General features: G+C 41.6%; 1 protein-coding gene across 1 annotated transcript in view; it reads left to right on the top strand.

Annotated features, from left to right (window-relative positions):
• The first annotated feature begins 2,357 nt into the window (after nt 1-2,357).
• LOC119719718 (mucin-2-like) overlaps nt 2,358-24,205 on the top strand; it is a 57,841-nt gene continuing 35,993 nt past the window's right edge. Inside the window, exons 1-12 of the mRNA XM_038189217.1 lie at nt 2,358-2,381; nt 7,515-7,641; nt 7,825-7,905; nt 12,138-12,536; nt 13,255-13,320; nt 16,026-16,165; nt 16,491-17,209; nt 17,247-17,737; nt 17,848-18,108; nt 18,376-18,576; nt 19,010-19,293; nt 23,601-23,748. Coding sequence (XP_038045145.1) covers nt 12,155-12,536; nt 13,255-13,320; nt 16,026-16,165; nt 16,491-17,209; nt 17,247-17,737; nt 17,848-18,108; nt 18,376-18,576; nt 19,010-19,293; nt 23,601-23,748 — 2,692 coding nt within the window. The 5' untranslated portion in view covers nt 2,358-2,381; nt 7,515-7,641; nt 7,825-7,905; nt 12,138-12,154. The remainder of the gene's footprint in view (nt 2,382-7,514; nt 7,642-7,824; nt 7,906-12,137; nt 12,537-13,254; nt 13,321-16,025; nt 16,166-16,490; nt 17,210-17,246; nt 17,738-17,847; nt 18,109-18,375; nt 18,577-19,009; nt 19,294-23,600; nt 23,749-24,205) is intronic.

Here is a 24,205-nt window from a genome sequence, read left to right on the forward strand (position 1 = left end):
AGAGACCGACTTCTTCTTGGGGCATGGTCGTTCCTGCCACAGCGGGCTTGGTCAGTAGCAGATGAGAACAAAGTTAATCCTTTCACAGCTAGGAAGCAACAGTTTTTTCCTTGGGCGTTTACTGCTTCACATCAGTGGTCTTTGGTCAATAGTGGATAGAAACAGGGAGCATACACCGCTAGTGGGCATATGTACCGGTACGTAATCCTATTCTAATAGGAATACGTCCAATTTGCCATGGTGATTTTATTTTTACTCCTAGAACAGCACCGTCTAACTATACCAGCACGTCAGACATGTGATGCGTGACGCAATAGTGACGCAATTATTATTTACATTCCGTGTGCAGTGGTTGTGTCACAACGCACCATTTACAACGAAAGCAGACCTTGTTTTTAGTGCTTTTTTTGTGGTGCTTCCAACCGAGTACAGTGTATTCCTTTCTATGGCCTTATGCAGCAAACAGGGGAATAGTCCCCCGATAAAATGGAACCCACAGCGGAGAGTGTGCGGACTGACGCCGCTATGGGTAAACAATTGCTGGAAAGTCCCAGCAAAGAAACCAACGAACACTAAAACAACTACCAGCTGTCCCAAACCAAAGAAAAAGATCACGGATAGCACGTGCACACCATGGAACCTGCTGGCTTATTGACCATAGTACCATCAAATGGATCACCCAATCCTCCAAGGACACAAGGGGGAAATCCCGAGGTCCTGGCGGTAATTCCACGGCCCCTGTTCTACCAATGGACGATCTACCGCTGCCCAACCATCCTGAGCGGCATGGCATCTAGCTCAGATTTGATCAGTGTTCTGGAGTTCAAGTGCTTAGTCTTTCAAGTACTCAAGGGCGGTGTTGCAAGTTGTACCCCGAAGAAAGATAAGAAACACGCTAAAAATACAAGCGTCGATACCGATTTCATCGTCCTCTTCAGGCAACTCTTCGATGGACATTCCTGCATTTCTCTGTCATTTGCAGAGAGAGAAAAGAGGTATCTACCAAGGTTTTCATGATAGCCTTTCAGACTATCAGTGACTCTATATCTGCTCTTGCTGCACAAAGAGCCCCACAGTCTTTACCTCCTCTTATATATGTGGAACAAAATCCAAATACCCAAATCGGGAGAACACTTCCATGCCGAGGGTTCAAGATAATTCAGATATGTGCCTTCAACTTCAGGAGTTACACAGGAGGTGCATGAAATTCCTTATGCATCCATTTCAATCCAACCATCTTCGCAGTTCTCTGACAAGACCAAGAACAGTGCTGAAAAGTGGAGTGGAGTGATGCAAAACCAAACTACGAATCATCCTCGGACAAAACTTGTTTGGAGTCCGATGATTTTCCTGACCCAGGGGACCTGTCTCCTTCATGATGCAACTCTCGTCTGTTACAGAGGGAAATGGCCTGAGTATTGAAAATACCAACAGTGGATGAAGCGGTCAGCCTGAAAGTAAATAGTCAGGTGTAGAACAGGCTTCCTCCCAAGCTTTAGCTCAGGACCCTCTTTCCTTATTTACCATTTGGAATGGTGTGCACTGACGCAGAAGAAAACAAAAACTCGCGAGTGCAAAAATGGGGAGACCCTTTCGTGCAAGAAAATGAAATACTACCAGATCGCCCAGGCAGAGTATGAGCATTTCCTAGTAGTACCACCCATTCCGATACGATCATTCAACCAGAACCGTAGGGCTGTGGACATGCAGCGGGGACTTCAACACAATTAGGAGTCTCTTCAATGGGTACTTTTGATTGTGTCTCCCTTTGACGTAAGTTTTGTGTAACTAGATTACTTTTTGCACTTTTTTTCTTTTCTTTTTCGCCGAGGAACACCACCACCTCCAAATCCGAGTGAGTACATTGATTGTTGCTTTTTTAATACATGCAATATTATGCAATCATGGGCCTTTCCTGTACATGGGCTATAAATGTAATGCAAGTTGTATTTTTCCTTTCAATTCATTTCTTTATTTAATGAAAAAAGGCATGTTGCATCCTATTTCTTCAGTCTTTCATACAGAAATGTACCTCAGCCCTATTGAGGAGTTTGCTTTTATTTTGTTCTACCACAGGTTCATGATTAATACCCCTGATAGGACAGGTGTTTCTCTCTGCTTGTGGAAATGTATTCATCATATAACACCCCTTCTTTTTTTTATGGTAGCTTGTCCGATGGGCCTGAAACCTGCTGACTGCAACATACCCTGTCAACAGCGTGCATGCATAGATGGTAACTGCTACAGGACTGAAGTAACTGATCCGATCAGCCAGATTACCATATGCTGTGATTGCATGCCTGGAACAGTGTATAACGGGGACCGAGTGTGTACCACCGAAGGACTGCCTCTGTCTCGATGAAAATGGTCAACTCAGACAGGTAGGAAGGTGACAATTGTTACTGGAACCAAAAATGATATTGAAGACATTTTTCACTTGCATTTTCATAACAATAAATAACATCCAGTGGAAAGAGCAAACTTCATCTTCAGTTTGGCAAATGCTCACTTTGACAATTTCTTATGCAGATACAGTGTTATTCATGGGGAAAAATTGTAGGTGTCCTGTTGATTTTCATTTCACAAGATTTTGATAGAGTCACATTTTCTCAGATCGTTTTTGTCTTGGGCATTCATCCCCATCACGCCTTTGATTAAAACAAAGATTATGATATGTTTTCAAATACATGATATATTTTAAAGGACCAAAGCAAAGATTATTCCCCCGCCAAAAAAAATATTTTACATGAGCTGCCATTTTGTATGCAACGTTTCAGGTCTCTCGAATAAATGAGGAAGTAGTTGTACTTGAGGGTTCTACTGCACTCTACTTACCAGTAGAGTATTACTACATTTTCATTATTCCCTAGAGGGCGCCAGCAATACACTAAGATTTATTGCCCACAGTACCTTGCGGCCCGCTCACCATACTTCTCTTTTCTCTTAGTGACGTTTCGTGAAAGATGTTTATTTGCAGAGCTCTTGCTTTGCAAAATTTTCAAAGTCTTTCCTCAGCCATTTATATAGCTAAGTTCATAGCTTTATTCTACTATGTCTTCTGTTGTTGTTTCTACAAGTTGAGTAAGTTTTGGTACTATTTTGGTCAGTTTTTCTTGGTGTTTCTTTGGTCGTTACGAGTACATTTCTGGAGTGAGTCCTTGCACAGCATAGGTTGCCAGTCCCTCACTCCTGTTAAGCGGTTCTTGCGACCAGGACCGTGTGCCTGACAGTTGTGCCTGACACACAGTTGCAAGTAGCTCACGCCGTACCCATCTAGCAAGGCTTCGCACAGGTTGCAGGCTGCTCGCTTCCCACATTCACATGACCACTTCTTAAAGTGAGGCTTAGTACAGGCTGCAAGTAGCTCACGTCGTACTGAGCAAGTGGGGCTTCACACAGGTTCTGTGTGGTGGGGGGGGGGGGGGGGGGAGTATCATACGAGTTGCAAGCCACTAACCCACTACTAACCATAAAGCTATATTAAATTACTAGAGTGCTAACTCGCCATTCTGCACGCGGAGACGCTTTGAAGCCATCCTGGGTGTAAACATTTTGAATTCATTTGCGTGTTTGTAGAACATAATGAAATTAGATGGATTGAATTTTGAAAGTGTACTCTACATGCAACGCGGAAGTAGAACACCGCAAACAACTTAAGCGCATCATGATGGTTAAAAAAAACGTGACGGCAAAAAGCATCTGCAGCGAATACATGCATACATTGCGCTGTTTGCGTAGAGCAAAATGACACGCTCATTTGCTGATTGTGCGTTTCGGTTTTGAGCATATTGGCTTTGATAACGCAATGGTATGGAATACAAACGCAGATATGCAAATAGCCGTACAAAAGCCATACAAAATTTCTAGGTCTCCATAGGTTTGTGCACAAACATGGATGCGCCCAGCAGGCATTACTTTGTACACAAAGTTAGCGCTCTTGTAATTTAATATAGCTCTATGCTACTAACCGACCCATCAGTGTGATATTCGCTACTTAGCCAATCCCTCACGTTGCACTGACTATTTGGAGTCTTTGTCTTCAAAATGACTAAGGTTATTTACCTGGCACTACGTGTTATAACCGGCAGTTTTTGCTGTACCAACAAGTGAGACTTTATGCGGGGCAAGTGTTGCATGAGTTGCAAGCCACTTTCCCCTTACCTAGGTCACCATCCAATAAGCGTGATAATTTCGAACATGAAGAAGACTCGAGTATGCCAGCTTCCATGGCCATGCTCTATCGCTTGGTACAACGAGACATGACACATGTATTGGAGTTTTCTGAACCTGTACAGGGTGTTTCAATAAAAAGGAAACCCAACTTTGAAGAACCAGTATGGACAGACTAAGTGTTTACTGGCTTTAAAACTGGTATCATCTGAAAGCGTAATCTCTATCCTTTTCAATGATACCTTGTTTACATTTTTAGGGTCATGCTTCACTGAGCGCCACTGTCATGAGATTTGGATGCAAAATTGCACTTGGTTCACTTTCATGTCAAACACAATAGACATGGTGTGCATGAGAATAAGTATTCAAGAAGAAGAAAAGAAACCAAAAAACAAGTCAGGTTGGCTTCAAACTGGATTTTATTGTTTGCCATGAATTTCTCGTTTTGCCCAAGCCATGTTCAAAACAATGTTCCCATTTTCCCGAGGATTAACATTCAAGCCATTTCACAGACATTTCCGTAACAAAATGCACACTGTGCCCAGTGGGTTTTTTTTTTTATGAAAGTGAACCAACTGCATTTTTGCATCCAGTTTTCAAAACAATGATGCTCATTGATGCATGACTCAGAAAACACGGTACCATTGAAAACCAGAGAGATGACACTTTCAGATGATACCAGTTTTATAGCCTGTAAACATATCATCTGTCCATACTCATTCTTTGAGGTTGGGTTTCTTTTTTTTTTAAACACCTTTTAAACGACTAATGGCTCCTGACTCGCTAGTCACTCCCAATCCCACCCCAATGGTTCCCTGCGATCTTGTTTGCTTACAACAGATTCATTCTGTGTTTGACAAACCCAAACTGCATCTTCATATTCACCACTTGAGTTTCCTTCCCAACATACAAGACTTCCCAGTATCTTACCAAGCCCATACCATTGCTGGTTAAGTGCGTGATAAACTGGCCTCTGATTCTGGTCATCGGGCTTTGACTACATTCTTGTTCCCAGACGCTGCACAGAACCGTAACAAGAAGACGCTCCAAAACATTGATGGTGCCACTCATTTGGCTATAACCTCAGGGGTTCCATTCAACGTTCTTCCTGACACCCAAGAAGAACACAGGGTTGTGGCGCCCGATCTTAAATCTACGGCCCTTCAACCGCTTCATAAGACCCCACCATTTCGCATGGGCACTCTCATGGTTGTCATCGACTCTCTGCAGTTCCCTTGCCAGGCCGCCTCCCATGATCTCACGGATGCATATCTGCACATTCCAATCCATGTAGACCACACCAGGTTCCTTCGATTTGCCTACGAAGGTACCACATACGAATTCTAAGCCCTTCTTTTTGGCTTGTCCACGGCCCCTCGGGTCTTCAACAGAATTGTGTAGACACTAGCCAGTGCCCTCCATCGTCAAGGTCTACAGGTGTTCATGTACCTAAACGACTGGCCCATTATCGGCTAATAGCAGGCGGCAGCTGCTCACTCAGTCCATCAGTCCCGCTCCCTTGCCTGGGGCCCGCAAGAAGGCCTGGGTTTTCTCATCAATGAGTCCTAATCCAAGCCAATCCCATTTCAATGGCCCACATACCTAGGTGCCGTCCTCAATCTACAACAGGCACGGCTTACCCGACGTAGGAGCAAATAGACAATGTTTGTCAATGCGCTTCCTTCCTCTTACTTCAACCAACAGCTTCAGCGTTGGCTTGGTTGTCATTCCTCGGCCCCTTTTGGTGAACCCTACAGACTTAGTTCCGCTGTGTCGCCTATACATATCCACCCGCTCCAACTACAGACCAGACAACTTCAATCAGGGCTTTTCCTTGAAGCCCCCTCGGCCCACTGTGACCATCACGACAGATGCGTCACTGCTGGGATTGGGGCAGGGTGATGGAATCTCATGAAACGGCAGGTTCATGGACTTTGGCACAGACAACCCCCCACATCAACTTTCTCAAACTGACAGCGGTCCTCAATGCCCTTCACCAATTTCAACACATGGTGCAGGGTCAATCTGTTCTCATCCGCTGCGACAACACAACTGTGGTGTCCTACATCAACCGGCAAGGCGGGACACATTCCCCAAGCCTACGCCTACTAACATGGCAACTACTGCACTGGTGTCGCCAGCATGTGGTCTGTCTCAGAGCAGTCCATCTGGCGGGCACTTCACCTGGCATGCTGGCCATCGTCGAGCGCTCCTTCAGACACACTGGAATTTCTCAGGATGCTGCTGACATCGCGGCCCATAGTCGATGTTGGTCAACCCAAACTGTTTATGACAGCGGACTAAGGCATTTCTATAAATGGTGCAGATGGTGTGCGGTGGATCCATTCACTACAACTCTAACCATTGCACTGCCCTCACACACCTCAGAGGCATGAATGTTTCTCGACCACCCCTACCGTCAACGGATCTAGGGCAGGTCTTACAAGCTCTTGCCTGTCCTCCTTTTGAATCTCTCAGCCTAGCTACTCTAATGAACATTTCCTTGAAAACGGCTTTCCTCCTGAGGGCAGCTACAGCCTGCCGCATGAGTGAACTCCGTGCCCTGACATTTGCATTGGGAACCCAGTGGGGTCTGCCTGATCCCCCATCGCTCTTTGCTCACAAAGAACCAGTCGGCTACATTCTCCCCACCTGACATCTTTGTTCCTTCTCCTCTGTCCCAGAGGATAAGTTCTGGTGTCCTGTCTGAACCCTCAAGTGGTACCTCCATCGAACCTCATCGATCCGCAGTGACCAGCAAGAACTGTTTATAACTACGGTTTCACCACATCGTCCAGCGTCCCGCGACACAAATGCTCGCTGAGTCGTGAAGGCCATACGACTCACATCGTCTGACTGGCCTATCCAGAACAGAGTTCACGCCCCTGAAGTTCGCAGCGTGACGACTTCTTGGGCCTTTTTCAAAGGAGTGTCCCTTGCAGATATCATGCAAGTGACATGTTGGAAGTCCTCCAACACCTTTACCTCCTGTTATCTGAAGGATGTGCTGCAAGCCAATGACAAAACTGGTCGTGCAGCACTCTCTACTGCCCCAGCGGCACAACTGGATACGGTTCCTCCTACGCTGCCCCCCCCCCCAACCAAGGTGTGGGCCGATTCTACTAGTGAATACTTACCTGGAGGAAGTATTGCGGGCTGGTGGCAAGGTACTGTGGGTAATAAATCTTAGCGTATGGCTTGCGCCCCCTAGGAAATAATGCATATGTAGTAATACTCTACGGGTAAGTATTTAGTGTCAATCCACAGGCCTCAAGCTAAACATGTCCTTACTGCATCTTATCTCAGACTACAATTATTGAGTTGATTTTTTTTTCTGTAAACAGCCTGAAGAAGAATGGGATAGCAACCAAGAGTGTGAAAAATGCCGATGCCTATTCAACAATATCACATGTTACCCAGATACAACTTCACCAAGGTGTAGGCTAACAACCTCAGCACCATCAACCACAAGTAAGAGCATTGTAATAGTGTGTAAAAACTACTGCAAAATGTAAAAGCTGGTAAATGGATCAAAGCTTGCTTGTTCGATTCTTGTCATTTCAAAAATGACAAATTGGAAAATCACAAATCTATAAAACTGATGTAAGGCAGACAAAATCACTCCTGACCTTATTTGATTTTGTGTTTGAACAGCTACAAGGACAACCATTCTTTCCAGCACAGAGCATGAAGTAACTACAACCACAACAGAACTTGTTACAACCATTACTCCTGGTAAGATAGATTTCTGTTCTTTTTACAATTTGTTTTTGCCTGTTTCAACAGTTTACCAAAACAGCCTTTGTTTTTGTAGTGATTTTGGGCTTTTCTATGAACATTAAAGCTACAGTCCATCATATGCAGCTATCCTAAAAGTAACTGACATAATTAGTGTTGAAAAACATAGTTGGTTGAAAGATAGTAAAGGGACTAAACTCCCTTTGAAATTATTCTTTCCGGCAAGCTGTCGTTTTGAAGAAATCAACAAAAGAAGGCCTTTCCAACGATGCATCTAAAGATGCATTGTTGGAAATTTCGGTTAGTAATTCTTTTTTATTTTGGTGAAGCTTGCGCAAGCGTTGACACAACGCACACACTCGCCTGGTTGCATTAATTCATCGGATCAGTGAACGACATCGCGTAGCTGCAGTCGACTCAGTGAGAACGTGTCTCAGACGCTGAATCCAGGCCCAATTCAAAACATGATTCAGCAACTTTTGATTTGAAATCGAGATCCTAGAATGTTGTTTTTCTTGAAATATACAGCTGAAACTGAGATGAAACTTCATCAGGTTAGCTGTTAAAGGGAATATACAACATTTGCAAACATCAGAAAACAAAGTGATCAAATTCTCAAGACATATCTTATTAGATTGTTAGGCAATGACAGTCTTAAGCATCCTGTAAAATCGTGGCACCTGGTGAGCTGACGTTTTCAAGAAATATGGTATTTTTCCAACGCTGGTTGGCCAACCAGCACTCAATAAAACTGGCTTTTTTTCAAAAGCTGCTCCTAGTTTTTCATAATTAGTTATTCTGCATTTTCTTTGCAATTTATTACCTGTGAAAGGGGTACTAGCCTGCTAGACTGATTCTCTGACCTTACAATTCCTTCAAGTCTATAAATTGCTCCATTTCATCTTAAGTGGACTCAAGGAACCAAACTACAAGAACATGATTGGTTTTCTTGGTTTCCCAGCATCTATGAGCCCAAAACATGAAACAAGTCAGTTTAACAATATTTGCTATAACATACTAATCCTCCAAATGCACTTATTTCTGAAAATTACAGCAAACCAAATGTACATTCCTTTAAGCACCCTGCTGTAGATTTTAAGCACGTTTGTTGCTTCAAACGAACAAAATGCACATGTTACAAATGATTGACTGTACCTTTAAGGAAAAGCCTTTGCTTTTGTTCAGATGTTTTCTTTACCGGATTTTTGAACTTATTCATTTATAAATGCAACTAAACATAGGCATAGACTCCATAGCAAAGTTGTGCCACGACAAGTGATGCCATGTTGACGTCACCATGTGTCATGTGATGTCATATTAGAGGTGCATCTTTCATTGACCTATAACTACAGAACAACAAAGCCAATTGGGTTTGAAAGTTTGTTATTTACACAAAATTTACACATACAGGAATGTGTTATAGATGAGAATGCAACATGCTGAATTCAAAATTCTTTTTTGTAATGAGTTTTTTAAGTCATAGACTTGAAAACAAGTTGGTAATTGATCGGGTTTAGTTTGTCTGTGCCGCCGCGCTACCATGTACCACCAGTGTTGACACTACATGTACCATATATTGCATAGTGTTGACGTCCGAGGTTATGTGTTGCCACCTCTGCTCGAATATGCATGTACATCAATCCCAATTTAAGACTTGAATAATCTGTACCCTGGTTTGTACACAACGCATGGGACTTGCTGTTAAAATTGGACAGAGTATTGTGATTGGCTAAGAACACAGAAGGTTATGAAATATTGATTATACCTGGCATTAACCGGTCTCGGTGCACGTGAATGTACGTGTGGTGAATGCACGCGACACAGTCAGGAGTGGAACGATTGCTTGAGGGGTCGAAAGCTGATTCCACGGTCTTTTTGATATCCCATGCATCACATTATTAAAAAAAAAAAAATTGACATTATTTTGTCTAAATTACCACTGAGTGTAATATTTCTGATGAAAATTGTTCAAAAACACACTTGGGGGAACTCACACAAACTCACACAAACTAAGACTATATGGGGATTAACTAATGAAATGTACTAAACTCAGGATCTTCGAAGGGAACTGTCGCGAGGAAATTGAATTAATAGAGACACAGACACAAGTTCTAGATTTAAAAAAAAAAAAAGGAACAAAAATAATTTATTTACAAAAACCTGAAACCAAGAAGTTGAGACTTAAACCTTAAAACCAAGAAATTGAAAATTAAACCCTAAAATCTAAAACCAACACAGTGTGAATAGTGGATCTTTCAAAGAACACTCAAGCAGGAATAAAATCAAATGACTCGAGCAGACAGAGCTCAAACAGGACACACCACTCCAGTTAGGAGGAACATAAGATACCGGTATACTATGAAGTTGCCTCTGTCGGTCTGCTAGTTGAACTGAAGTGTGACTTGACCATGTGGCAGCTTATATAGGGGGAATAGTGGGCTTAAGTAAACAACCAGGGGGACACACTACCAAGAAAGGGGGGACATCTAAACTAAAACAAAAATGATTTTTCTTTTTACTAAGGGGAGCTACTCCTATTTAATACACTATACATTACATACATGAAAAATATACAAGATAAATTTAGACCTGCCACACAAGCCAAAGATATCCCCACTCTAATAATGGATGATTCCCCATCAATATGGTTGGGATTTGGCCCTCTCTATGGAAACGTAATGCATGCATTTCACTGGGTGTATAAATAACTGTCTGAATTCAACTGTCTAGGTATTAGACAGGTCGAGGCCAGGAATTAGTTTAAAAAACACAATACACAGCTAGCACCTTGCTAGTATAATATTGGGGACCCTGACAGACAAAACACAACTGTCTAACAACTTATTCTCAAGCGTTTGGTCATAGATATTTGATGTTAGGTTTTGCCCTTCACCAACCTATTAACACTGTGTACTCAGTGTGTGTTAACCCCCCTGAGAGGAATTGAGAAAAAAATCACTCAGGTGGGACTCGAACCCACAATATCCTGCTTTCTAGTGCAGACGTCTTACCACTCAACCACCGAGCTTGCCGGGATTGTTTGGCTGGTAACACACGTACTGAGTATACAGTGTTTATAGGTCGGTGAAGGTCAAAACCTAATATCGTAATTTGAACCCTGATTTAAATTCCATCTTATGAATAGTTACAAAGATATAAAGATACAGAACAACACATCCGAAACGAATGAAACTTGCATGTAACTCTACATGCTAGGAGTGAGTTGGATTACTTCCCCAGCTTACTCGCACCTGGCTCCTCGCGTGATGACAGACATGCGCAGTGGAGCTAAATAAACGGAACAGTTTCGGGTAAAGTTCATGCAAGAGCTGGAAAGTTGAACTTTGATATGACACAGGCTGCATCCAAATCAACTGTCTAGAGCTAGGTCTAGGTCCACGCCCATTGAAAATACGCAGGGGCGCGCTGACAATAGACGTAGCCGTAGCTCTGGCAGCCCATTGAAAAGTCCGTTTTGGAAAAAAATGTTGCAACCTGACGCCAACCTGACAGCGGTTTGTGTACAAAGTCTATGGAGAGTCAAGAATTTTTTTTAAAGTATTTCCTAACAAAATTGGAAATGTTTCTCAATCCCAGATTCACATCTTATCGTAATTTTTACAATTAATGACCTTCGTTGAGATGATATATGAAGGAAAAAGTGGCGTCAGGTTGCAACACTTTTTCCGCCCGTTTCGGACACGGCCTGAGGCGCCCGTCAGCAGCCATGTTTATTGCATGGCCTTATGGGATACCTACCCATGTAACCAGCTCGGCGAGGCAGTTACTTGGGCCAGGCTCTAGTAAGCGGGAGAAGTCACGTGAGAGATAAATCGAATGCTGTCGCGCTTGCATGAGTAAGCGCAGGGGAAATAATTAAACGCACTCTAGATGTCACCAGAACATTGCCAAAAAACAGCCATGTGTTGTTACAAACTAACGTCAGTTTTGTTTTTGTTTTTTTTTAAGACAGGATTTGTTGATATTTATCAAAGTTTAGTCACCTTTTCATGTGTTCAATCATGTTATTATCAAATACTTAGCAACATGAACACCCTTTGAATTGTTGGTTTATGTTTGCGATTAAGATGTTATACATGATTTTCAAAATAAATGGCAAATTAACTTAACATTATCGTTTGTTAAAGCCCACTCTTTTCTTTAGACCTTGAATACGGTGATATAATGAAAACGTCACCTTTATTTATCAATTTGGTACAACCCCACAGTGTACTGTAACTACGACATGGACAAGATTCCTGAATTGAATGTTTCACGGTATGCATCCAACAACCCATCAGAAATAATTCCAGCGGACCAGCCTTGGACATCCACTGCACCATTTGGTCCTAGCTTGATCATAGTCTTTTCTAAGCCTTCCCGGATCAACCAGCTGGAATTCACGACCACCTCTGGTGCCCTTGTTGTAGTAAAGATCGGTGTAATATACCAACCAGACTCCACAGTGGTGGATAAGTATTTGTTTGGTGGAAGTAATGAAATAGTGAACTCAGGGGAGAGACTTGATATACCAGACCAACCAGAAGATGTTTCTATTTATGCCATCAAGATAATATTCTCGACCTCAGAATCGCAAACTATTGATTTGTTTGGCTGCAATGTGGAAGGTGGGTATACATTTTACCATATGTTTATTCAATTTTTTTTCTTCTATTTTTTTTCTTCTATATCCTGCCTGTAGTGTGGGATGAACAAGAAATGGTTTGTTTTCATAAAGTGGAAAAGGTGGAAGACATTTCTTGCTAAGAAATGAAGATATTTAAAAGAAATGAGATGATAGTATAGATACAAATACCCTAAAGGACAAGTTTCTATTCTTGATAATCTATGAATCATTATTAGCCATTTCTGCTTGAACAGTATAATAAGAATGAATGAATACAACTGTGTGAGGTTTCAACTTCCACATTCGCTATTGATTGTAAAAGATTTTCTACACTGCATACGTTTTGTGATGACCTGCGCATATGCTATGAATACAGAGCACGTGCAACAAAGATGTGCATGATGTGCATGATGTGCACGATATTTAACGCTGTGTGAACAGAACGAATATTTGATTACGTTAGTGCCCTCTGCTGGTGAAGCATGCCTGTTATTTTTTTGCTGTGGTACACGCTACCTTAATGTCTTTGCAAATGTAATTGTAGAATTCTTTGTTCTTTATTCCAATTGTAAACTCTGTATTGAATAAGTACTAAGTTAGTAGTTGTTTAGGTTGATTCGAGTCGGACTTGTCTGACAGACATCAGTAAAGTGTTTGAGTCCAAGTTCTGTGTAAAAGCATCCCAAACTCACTCACATTATTTTTGTTTCTAATTTCAGTTTCAACAACCATTTCTGTGACAACTACATCTCCATCTACAACCATACAGGAAATTACAACACCACGTAAGGAATCAGTTATTAATTTAACCGTAACAGAACTCAACCCATCAAACCCCAACGGCATGTTTTGTTGGAATCTGTCAGGATGGGTACAGTACCCCTAAACTGACAGTCTTTTACATTGGGTTGGCACACCTCCAGAATCAAAGTCAGAAATATGTGTATGCAGTTTCCCATATGGTGTTGGAATTTGCCAGGATGGGTATGGTTCCTAGTAAATCATGCTATAGGAAGTTAAGGTTAACGGATCAGTTAAACTGAAACACTAAAGTTAAAACCCCATACACATGTCAGTATCATTTCAGTTTAACTCCTTGCATATAGTGAGCCTTACATTGACTGAAGACGACAAGCCCCTATTTGGACTTGTTGTGATTGCACATTGTTTGGACTTGTTACTGCAGCTGAATAAACTCCACCCGTGACGTCACCATATTGTCCTATCTCTCCATTATTTTGCACGAATGGAGCGTTGGAGGTGATACCTCTCCATTCCTTTGGAAAGTAAAGAAACACCAAGAATGACAATATTACTTTGCTGATTTGCAGCTTGGCTATACCATTTGTCAAATTGAATGCTATGTATTTTCTTATTCATTTTGACATCGTGTTTGTATGAAAGTCAGGAAGCATTCTTTTTCTGACATAGCAAATATTTTAACACTCTCCACAATGCAAATAATATTTTTGACTGGATTTCAAGCAATCTGGATGCATCTGTTGCTCCTTGTGCTGAATCTCAAAATAAGTGTCATACAGTATGACAATACAGCAGGACAGGTTTGTCTTTTTCTTGTGAGTGTCACTGAGTCCCTAATTTAGGCTTCTTTTTCCAGTGTTTTAGATACTAGCACAATCCTTCATTAGTCCGTCTGTTTTTTTCTTGATCAGCAAGAACCGGGCATCCTGAAGAAATTTGTTGGGCATTTTATGTAAAATCACGCAAATCGCCTCTCAATAAAAACTATAATACCTAGGAAATGAAAATACTTAGAATAAAAGATAAAAGTTACCTAAGGACTACAACATGGAAGCAAACATAATTAAAATGCAAGTTAACATGCCAGAAAAAAATTAAAAAGCCAATCAAAAGCATTCAAAATATCAAATCATTAATAAATAGCACATGCACCAATAATTCCAATGCGACACAGGGGAAAATGGCTACAATAGCAAAAAAAGGTAATATACAATACATAAACACCAAACCAAAACAGCAAAATGCAGAAAAATTTACCACTACATTATCACCAGTTCTGTAATTAGAATTTAAAAAGAAAAAATCTGAAAATTACTGTTTGGAGTCATAAACTGGTTAACTTTTAAATATATAAACTAGCATAAAAAGGGACAATCCACTGTATTGGACAGTGTTGATTCACAAAGCTTTCATTCAGAGCCAGTTGCATGCAAAGTATTTTTTACATACTGAATGAACTAAATCAGACAACGAATGCAAGATTGGAGTTATATCAAACTTTTATTCTACCGGTAAAAAAATATACCTTTTATGCATCAAAGCTAATTTGAAGCAATGATTGTTGTTACTATTTAGTTTTTGTACTCATGCGCGTAATTTCCTCATTTCCCCTTGGTGTGCCAAAACAGTCTTGTCCTTCCAGGGCAGGTGAAGTCTGCAGTAACTTCTGGTAATCATCTGATATAGTGCAGTCAACTGGTACATGAGTTTCTCTAATTTCACCTGAGGTGTATCTTTTAATGTATCATCAGAGTGATATTCCTCACTGTCTTGAGACTGATACACATTCTGCGTGCGTCAAAAACAACTCACTATCGCTGTCAATGAACGCCATTTCATAAGTCAGTCCATTCATGCTTTATAATGGAGGGCTAGAAACAATAAGGGGACATCACAGGTAGCCTTTTTAGCCTTGAATGCAAGACAGTCTATGTGGTGTAACAGCGTGCCATAGCTGGCCCCAGGGCTGAGGAGCTAGGCCTATACCAGGCTCCGCATGGTCAACATTATCGGGCATTATCCTTTACTAAAATGCCTGTATGTTGTCAGCCAAAATTGCTTGAATAACTCCGAAATAACTAATATGAAAATAAGCAAAGTTGGACTGAAGCACTGCCACCAACAGAGGTAACAATACAAACTTTGTAGGTTATGACAGCTCTAATAGATGATATACAGACAATAATGATATACAGACAATGAAAAGCAACATTTTTAACATGGAAAGTGAATCTGTCATTGGCCAGTCTTCACATACTAATGTGCACAAGTACTGAAAATACAGTTGGACAGAAACAGCCTCACCAAAAATCTGAATCCAATAAAATGCTGAAATAATTGGTAACATAAATTACATTTAAAGAATTACGTTGTTGGGATGGAGGAATTCTCTGAATGCCCCATACATAATGTATGCATTATTGTGAACTTGCTCTATATAGGATACAAAAATGTTCAGTCTTTATACTGTCAGTGATATATTCTCCATCTTGTCTATTTCCAATCCTTTTTATTGTTGTTGATGTCATGTGTTGATGATATCTTTTCTCAACAACAGTAATTAGCGAGTCCTTTCTTTCTTGTTGAAATAGTTAACTAAAAGCTTCACTTGATTGATTATTGACTCCAAAATGCATATTTGATACAGTGAGATGTGGGTGGAGACAGTACATACTTTTGGTCTTTTTTATTCTTCCCTTGTATAATTGTGTCGATATCTTTTAATCAGAAAGAGACTGTGGTCCGAGATGCGAATGTGATGTGAATTGTGATGGTGTTATCATGGATCCCGCCTGCCCGCCAGTAGTTCCAGAAAGTTGTCAAGGTTGCTTCTGCCCAGTTGGTACACAGAGGCGTGGGGACTACTGCGTTCGTCGACCACCTCGAGAGCAGTGTCTTACAACTCCTCTAGTCAGCACCACAACAGGTGACCAAGAACATTTAATGTACCCTCAACCATATATTTGCTTATTATGATACCTAAAAGTGTTTCAGTTTCTTTCTTGTGAACTCAACATGAAAGGATAAGTAAGTATTTGGAAGGTTAGAGTATTTACGCGATCAAAATCCAAATGCGTATATTATTGAAAAGGCTGTTATTTTTGTTATTGAAGTGGCATTGGGTCAACAAGAATAATAAGACACGGTAAATATTCCTTTTACCTAATTCTGCAACCCTTACAGGAATTGAAAGTACCACTGCACCACCGTCAACGACACGTGCACCAAGTACCACTGCACCACCGTCAACGACACGTGCACCAAGTACCACTGCACCACCGTCAACGACACGCGCACCAAGTACAACTGCACCGCCGTCAACGACACGCGCACCAAGTACAACTGCACCGCCGTCAACGACACGCGCACCAAGTACCACTGTACCACAGTCAACGACACGCGCACCAAGTACAACTGCACCACCGTCAACGACACGCGCACCAAGTACAACTGTACCACCGTCAACGACACGCGCACCAAGTACCACTGTACCACAGTCAACGACACGCGCACCAAGTACAACTGCACCACCGTCAACGACACGCGCACCAAGTACAACTGTACCACCGTCAACGACACGCGCACCAAGTACCACTGTACCACAGTCAACGACACGCGCACCAAGTACCACTGTACCACAGTCAACGACACGCGCACCAAGTACCACTGCACCACCGTCAACGACACGCGCACCAAGTACCACTGCACCACCGTCAACAACACGCGCACCAAGTACCACTGTACCACCGTCAACGACACGCGCACCAAGTACCACTGCACCATCGTCAACAACACGTGCACCAAGTACCACTGCACCAGCGTCAACGACACGCGCACCAAGTACCACTGCACCATCGTCAACAACACGCGCACCAAGTACCACTGTACCACCGTCAACGACACGCGCACCAAGTACCACTGCACCATCGTCAACAACACGCGCACCAAGTACCACTGCATCACCGTCAACGACACGCGCACCAAGTACCACTGCACCACCGTCAACAACACGTGCACCAAGTACCACTGTACCACAGTCAACGACACGTGCACCAAGTACCACTGTACCACCGTCAACGACACGCGCACCAAGTACAACTGTACCACCGTCAACGACACGCGCACCAAGTACCACTGTACCACCGTCAACGACACGCGCACCAAGTACCACTGCACCACCGTCAACGACACGCGCACCAAGTACCACTGCACCACCGTCAACGACACGCGCACCAAGTACAACTGTACCACCGTCAACGACACGCGCACCAAGTACCACTGCACCACCGTCAACGACACGCGCACCAAGTACAACTGTACCACCGTCAACGACACGCGCACCAAGTACCACTGCACCACCGTCAACGACACGTGCACCAAGTACCACTGCACCACCGTCAACAACTGTTCGCCTTACTACCACAATTGCACCAACAACAAGTAAGATTTTTTTGGTTCTACCCTATTTAGAAGCGAAAAACACATCTGAGAGATTTGCATCCATTAAATGTTATCATTTTGTTTTCATTTGATCTCTTCACATTTGATAGCTTACACTTGTGATGAGCAGTGTGTCTGCGATTTCAATTGCCTTGGACAAGTAGAGAATGACAGTTGTCCCAGCAATGTTCCACAGGAGTGCATAAGATGTACCTGTCCTCCACCGACCCAGAGATATCAGCATTACTGTGTCCGCCCACCTTCGCCAGATTCATGCAGGACAACTGCACCAAGTACCACTGCACCACCAACCACCCTTATCACCACAGCAGCACCAACCACAACTGGAGTACCCTTCACCACAAAAGAACGTACGTTGTAACAGTTCAATTTAACTAGTGTAGTTGACAGTGACATTCGTAGAAAATTGTTAAAACAGAAATCCTTGATAAAATGCGAGATTAAGCCCTCATATCTGTCAATTATTTCATCAAGTGAGTTTTGTAAATTGAAAGAAAGTGTCAAACAGGTGAAAACAATTACGGTGACACCTTCCTCAATACAAAATAACACCTGAGTTGAATAAAATGTACCATCTTTTCATCTCTCTTCCCCCCCCCCCCCCAATTTTTTTCCAGAGTATTGCAACCCTCCGTGCATCTGTGAAGTTGACTGTTATGGAGTTCTCATCCAGCAGACTTGTCCTGTCAATGTCCCTGATTACTGCATTACATGTGCAAGCTGTCCTCCTGGCACAAGGAAGAGCCCTACTGGAATTTATTGTGAACGTCCTCCACCTCGTGGAGAGTGTGTTACAACAGTAGTGCCAACAACTCAAGGTAGAGAAACCTCATAGACTTAATTGATTTGTGTATGTTAAGGATTAAGTCCAAAGAGTTGACTGTAGGCTTCCTGTCGAATATCTTGGTGTTACCCACTCATTAAAATACCTGAAATAACAATATGTGAATCACTGAAATAACCATGGCCTTTTGGAGGATTGTCCAAAATATTTTAAATAAGAAGGCTCCAATCAGAAGCATAGATGGTAAAAAGGTACATGTTCTGAAGTCCCCCATCTGATCCGAATGGAATGAATTTAACTTTAAAAATGAATCAGTATCTTGCAAAGTTTTTCAAATTAGTATTGTACTGCGTGCTGAGGTTTCAAGACATAGATGGCAGTTGTTAAAACATTCAGCATGTACTTATTTTGAGTTGTTTCTTGGGGTAAAGGGAACATATAATAATTATATATATTTTCTCAATTAGGTGTTTGCTTGGACCCAATGAGCCCATTTGGCACGGATCTAGAAAAGGCTAATTCACGAGAGACCCGACCACCACATGGAGCTGATGTCACCACCTACATCGGGGAAGAGATTCCATGGCGCCCCGGTGTGCCAGACTCTAAAGTCACTGTGTTGTTCAAGCAGCAGGTCCATATTAATGCAGTGAGACTCCAGGCAGCGGAATACCAAGATGGCACATACAAGCTCCAGGCAATCTTCCTGCACCTTTTCCCCTTGACAGGTGCAATCCAAGAAACAGTCCATGTGAGTTTTTCTTCTCTGATTGTAAAAATGCAAACCTGCTTTCACACTTTGCTTGTTGTTGAACCTTTTTTTTTTATTAATGCGAGGTATTCCCCTTGAGCAAAAGCATTCGGCAAACATCTGAGAAATTTTTATTCCCCAAACAAAAATGTTGTGAGCAAATGTGTGCTAGGTATAGTAGTACTATATTGGCATACCTGCCAACCATTTCGAATTTGTCAGAATAATTACGAAATTGCAAGCTGTTTTCCGAATTACCAATTTATCGCCCTTTATTACAAATTTCCTCAAAATCATTTACATTGTTAATTAGATACCATGATTTTATGAACCGAACGCTGAAAAAGCAGTTACAAATAAGCTGTGTCCGAACTTTCGGCTTCAGTTTGAAATTGCACATAAGTCTATGGCAGCCACTGCCATAAACATCCCCCCCCCCCCCCCCCGAAAAAAACAATTGTTTTATTTGTTTTTATAGTGATGTCGCAAAAAAACAGCCATGGCATACACCACCATCTTGTCTTCATAAAAATATGGTAACAGCAGTCAGCAAGCCCTGAACCTCAGGCCGTCAATTTTTGGACCCACTTTTTGGGCAGCCAAATTTTGTTTGCCCTTGTAGTAATGTATGTGTTATATCAAGCCGTTGCCAAGTAATTCTGACATCAATGATACCGCCAGGCACCAGCCAGTTCATATAATATATGTGTGAAACGACTTGGAACCAGCGTGTGTGTCATACACTCGCTTTTTAAGATGGCCTCCAAAAGATTGCCATGTGAGTCCAAAGTTTTCATCATGTTTGTAGTATTCCCAAAACGTTTTACAAAAAGTTTTTCGAACTTTATGTGACATCATCACGACTTCCAAGGCAACAACAAAGGGACAATTTTATAGTGACAAGTATTTGAGTTTATCACAACATCCAGAAATAATAAACAGCATGGGTTTTGCAAGGTATGTTGGCGAGATATTTCTATTGCGCACATTGGCCCTTCTAATGTAAATGTGTGTAAAACCATACAAAATCAAAACTCAGCATCGATTACATGCATTTCAGAAAAACATGTGCACATGTTATTATTGTTATTATTTATTTGACTTCACAAATTCTCAAAATATCCTACAGTACTCTACAGATTAATCACAAAAAGAAGGGTATGCATATACATGTGTATCATGTACCTATATGGGATCTTGGTATAGCAGGTACATGCACTGTTAATATGTGCACAGTTGAAACTGACTGCGGTTTGGTTACTCATTTGGATTTTGAAAAGTTTGCAGCTATGATAATATTCAGTCAAAACACAGTTTTCAATGATCGAAAAACAAAATTATTATAAAAGTGGACAGCCCTAATATGCATTATTCCCTTGAGGACGCTAGCCGTATACCTTTCGTCCAGCCTGCCTTGTTCTTCATTTTTCTCTTACCGCCCGCTACGGCATGGCTTAATTGGCACAGATTGCAAGTCGCTCACTCCCATTACATGCTTGGGCAGCAAGTTGCCCAAGCTGTACCAAACAATGTGTGACTTCGCATTGACAGCAAGTTGTCAACTCCCACGCCACAACTTATCAACCCGCCATCATGATATTTTGGCAACAATTAGCAAATCTCTCATGATGCTCCAAATATTTGTCGATTTCACCCTAGAAACAAACACCAATGTTTTACAAGCAGTTTAATTATTTCATCGTCACATGATGTGACGCTTCAGGGAAGTTACTCTGTTCTGCTGATTACTAGAGCATCGGAGTGATACCTCCTCCAATAGACAGGATTACTGCTCTTCCTCCTGAAAATCCTCGTTGACATCTAAGCCTAACAACACCTCAAAAACCCTGCGTGAATCAATCCAATTTCAGAAATATTTGACAGTTTCCTGGACAAATAAAAGGCATTACCATGTAGATGAAAATAATGATACCATTTTCGAGTTATTGCGAATAGGACAATTCAAGAAAGAATGACATATCTGCCACTTATACGTTTTTATCCGCTGACCCGTATAGCGCAGCGTGATTTTCTGCATGGAGCAAGCTTGGCCAGTGCTCCAGTACGGCCCGACATTGGCCATCCATGCTTAATGACATCGTTTTGACGGCTCGTGGTTCGTACATCTAAACGTATGGTCGGAAACTACAAAAATAAAACCCATCTAAGGAACACAAACCCAGGCGCGGTTCTAGAACCAATATTTTTGGGGGGCTAACAAGGTGGATCCAGATTTTTTTCAGGGAGGCGTGCTGAAATGTTGACCGGTTATTTTCCAGACACCCAGGCCTCCAAAAATCAATAGGTGGGGGTGGGGGGGGGGGGGGGGGTGGGGGGGTGTCTCATGCCATATTTTCAATTGGGAGCGCCAATAAAGTCCTAAAATCATTCACACTATATTAACTAATGCACCCTCGTCACGGCTATTTCTTCTTTAGGGGGAGACCGTTCGCATGTACATCACAATCCTTTTTTTTTTTTTACGGAATTTATTTTGGGGGGCTAGACAAAATTTTTGGTGGCTACAGCCCCCCCTAGCCCCCCCCCCCCCCCCCCCCCCCCCCCCGTAGAACCGCACCTGCACAAACCTATTCGCAATAACTTGTAAATCCTGTAATAATATTTTTTTTTAATCCCAACTTAAGTTGGGCCTTTTTGCCAATGATTGCACGGAAATGGAGAGCAAACAATGATCTAAAACGACGTTTTCTTGGAAATGTCGAATTGTTGTCTCAAAAATATGGTGAATAAAATAAAAATAAACTCATTTAATTTTATCTGGTGGCATAAATTTCACTTAATCTTTGTCTACCTTATGTTAAGGTTTAGATATATGTCTTTTCAATGGGTCGTATGAATAAAAACTAGCAAATGCTAGGAAGTTTAAGCAAAAAGTAATTGAAGCCTTTATTTTGGAGTAAAAGCATTAAGGAAAAGCAAATGCTTGATTCCGTATGACTAAAACTTTTCCTGTACTGTTCAGCATTCACTAGACAACAGGTAGCAAAAGCTTCTTGTTGGATTGTTTTCATGTTGTCAACAATAGGGTTTCGTTTGTGCGTACGAACTACCACACACACATAGGGTTTTCAAGTAGGGTAATAGTCCAAATCAAGGTGATGCATACAGTGCACGTAGAGTACATTTGATTCTCACTTTTCAACAGTTGCAGAATACAGAAAGTTTACTTTCATCATTCAAGTGTATGTTATTACATGTAGTTTATTAACGTTTTGTGTTAGCTTTGGTGCAGTTAATACGAATGAATGTAGCAATTTTTGCACAGAAGTATTTGCTTTATATTCTTAAGGTAGCCCCAACCCAGACTTGAAAAATGACCAGTAAATACTTGAAATGTGAGCATTTACTCCTTTTTATTCATACAAATTAAGTAAACACTTCTAGTCTAGCAAAAGCTAAAAAGTAAAAAGTAAATACTTTTAGCTTGTAGGAAATGCTTTCCAGTAAAAGCATTTGCTTCATTCTTATTCATACAAATGCAAGTTAATGCTTAAAAATAGGTAGTAAAAGCAAATGCTAGTTTTTATGACCCAATGTCAAAAGTGAAGGGCAGAGTAAACATGTACAAAGTCTTGGGAATTGGGGATGGAACAAAAAGAAGAACAAAATAAGAACAAATCAAAACATTTTCACATTTCAACAGAAAAAGCAAAAAAAAAGAAGATATCTATGTCTGTTTAGGGAACAGAACATAGGGCTTTTCCGCATTGTTTTTTTAATGAGTTCATGCTTTTTATGTTTTGAACATAGTTCACCTTGTGACGGTGGCCTGGTACACAATGTTCTTGCTGAGGCACTCCCCGTTCAGCAGGCATTCGGCATTGCACGTATAAATGAAAATATAAATATAAATTGCACATACGTTTTATTCCGGCCCCCACTTTTGACATAAAACAAAGTCACGTCCCAACGAAACTTAACATAGGCAAAGACTTTATCACTCTTCTTTAAGTAGAAGAGTGATGTTTTGACGATGTCACCATGGGTCATGTGATGTCATCTTAAAGATGCACATTTTTTTAAGTCCTACATGATATATCTACAGAACTGTAAGTCAAATTGGTTTGAAACTTGGTATGTAGGTAGACCGGGACGTGTTGCAGATAAAAATTGAGGTGACTTATTGATGATTTGATTTGTTATGGCTTTTTAAAATAAACCAGGGATTGGGCATGTACTGGTTCCTAGGACAGGAGTAGGGCCTATGGAACACTGGTGCCTAGGGCCTACGAAACACTTAATCCGGCCTTGGTCCAAACTGATTTGATGAGCTTCTTTGATTACAGACCTTCGAGACCACCCTCACAGGGGATACACCAAGCGACTACTTTTTCCCAAATGAAATGAGTTTTGTCATGAATGTGACATTGATTGTTATGTCCACTTCTGAGTTCAACTCAACGCTGAGGTTGGACTTCCTTGGATGTACTGAAGGTACGTGTAACAAACAGTCTTTCCCAAAGAATAATAAACCTCTTCATTGGTTAATGCTGACCGTTACTTGGGTAAACTAAAGAGCAACAGAATAGTTTGTTAAACTATTAACCCCTTAGAACTGCAAATATACATGAAATGCTTCACCCTCGCTCTTCTAAAGCTTAATAATGAAAGGTTTGCGGAAACACCATGTGCGAATAATTTCTCAACTAAGAGAATGGTTCTGAAAAAAGAACCAGAGGTATAAACTCGACGTTCCGGTCAGTATGCTCTGACCGTCTTCAGGAGAGTGCCTAAACTCTAAGAAAGTGAATACTTAAGTAGCAAAAGGTGAAATCAATGGAGTGTGAAGTTGCATCCTGTGAGGATGCCAAGTAGACAGGATCCCTGAGCAAGCTTAGTGCCCACTGAAGTGGAACAGTAGGGTTGCAGTGTCAGTGGAGGGAGGACCTAG

This window comes from Patiria miniata, unplaced genomic scaffold (genome assembly GCF_015706575.1).
Source record: "Patiria miniata isolate m_02_andy unplaced genomic scaffold, ASM1570657v1 HiC_scaffold_8, whole genome shotgun sequence".
Lineage (NCBI taxonomy): Eukaryota > Metazoa > Echinodermata > Asteroidea > Valvatida > Asterinidae > Patiria > Patiria miniata.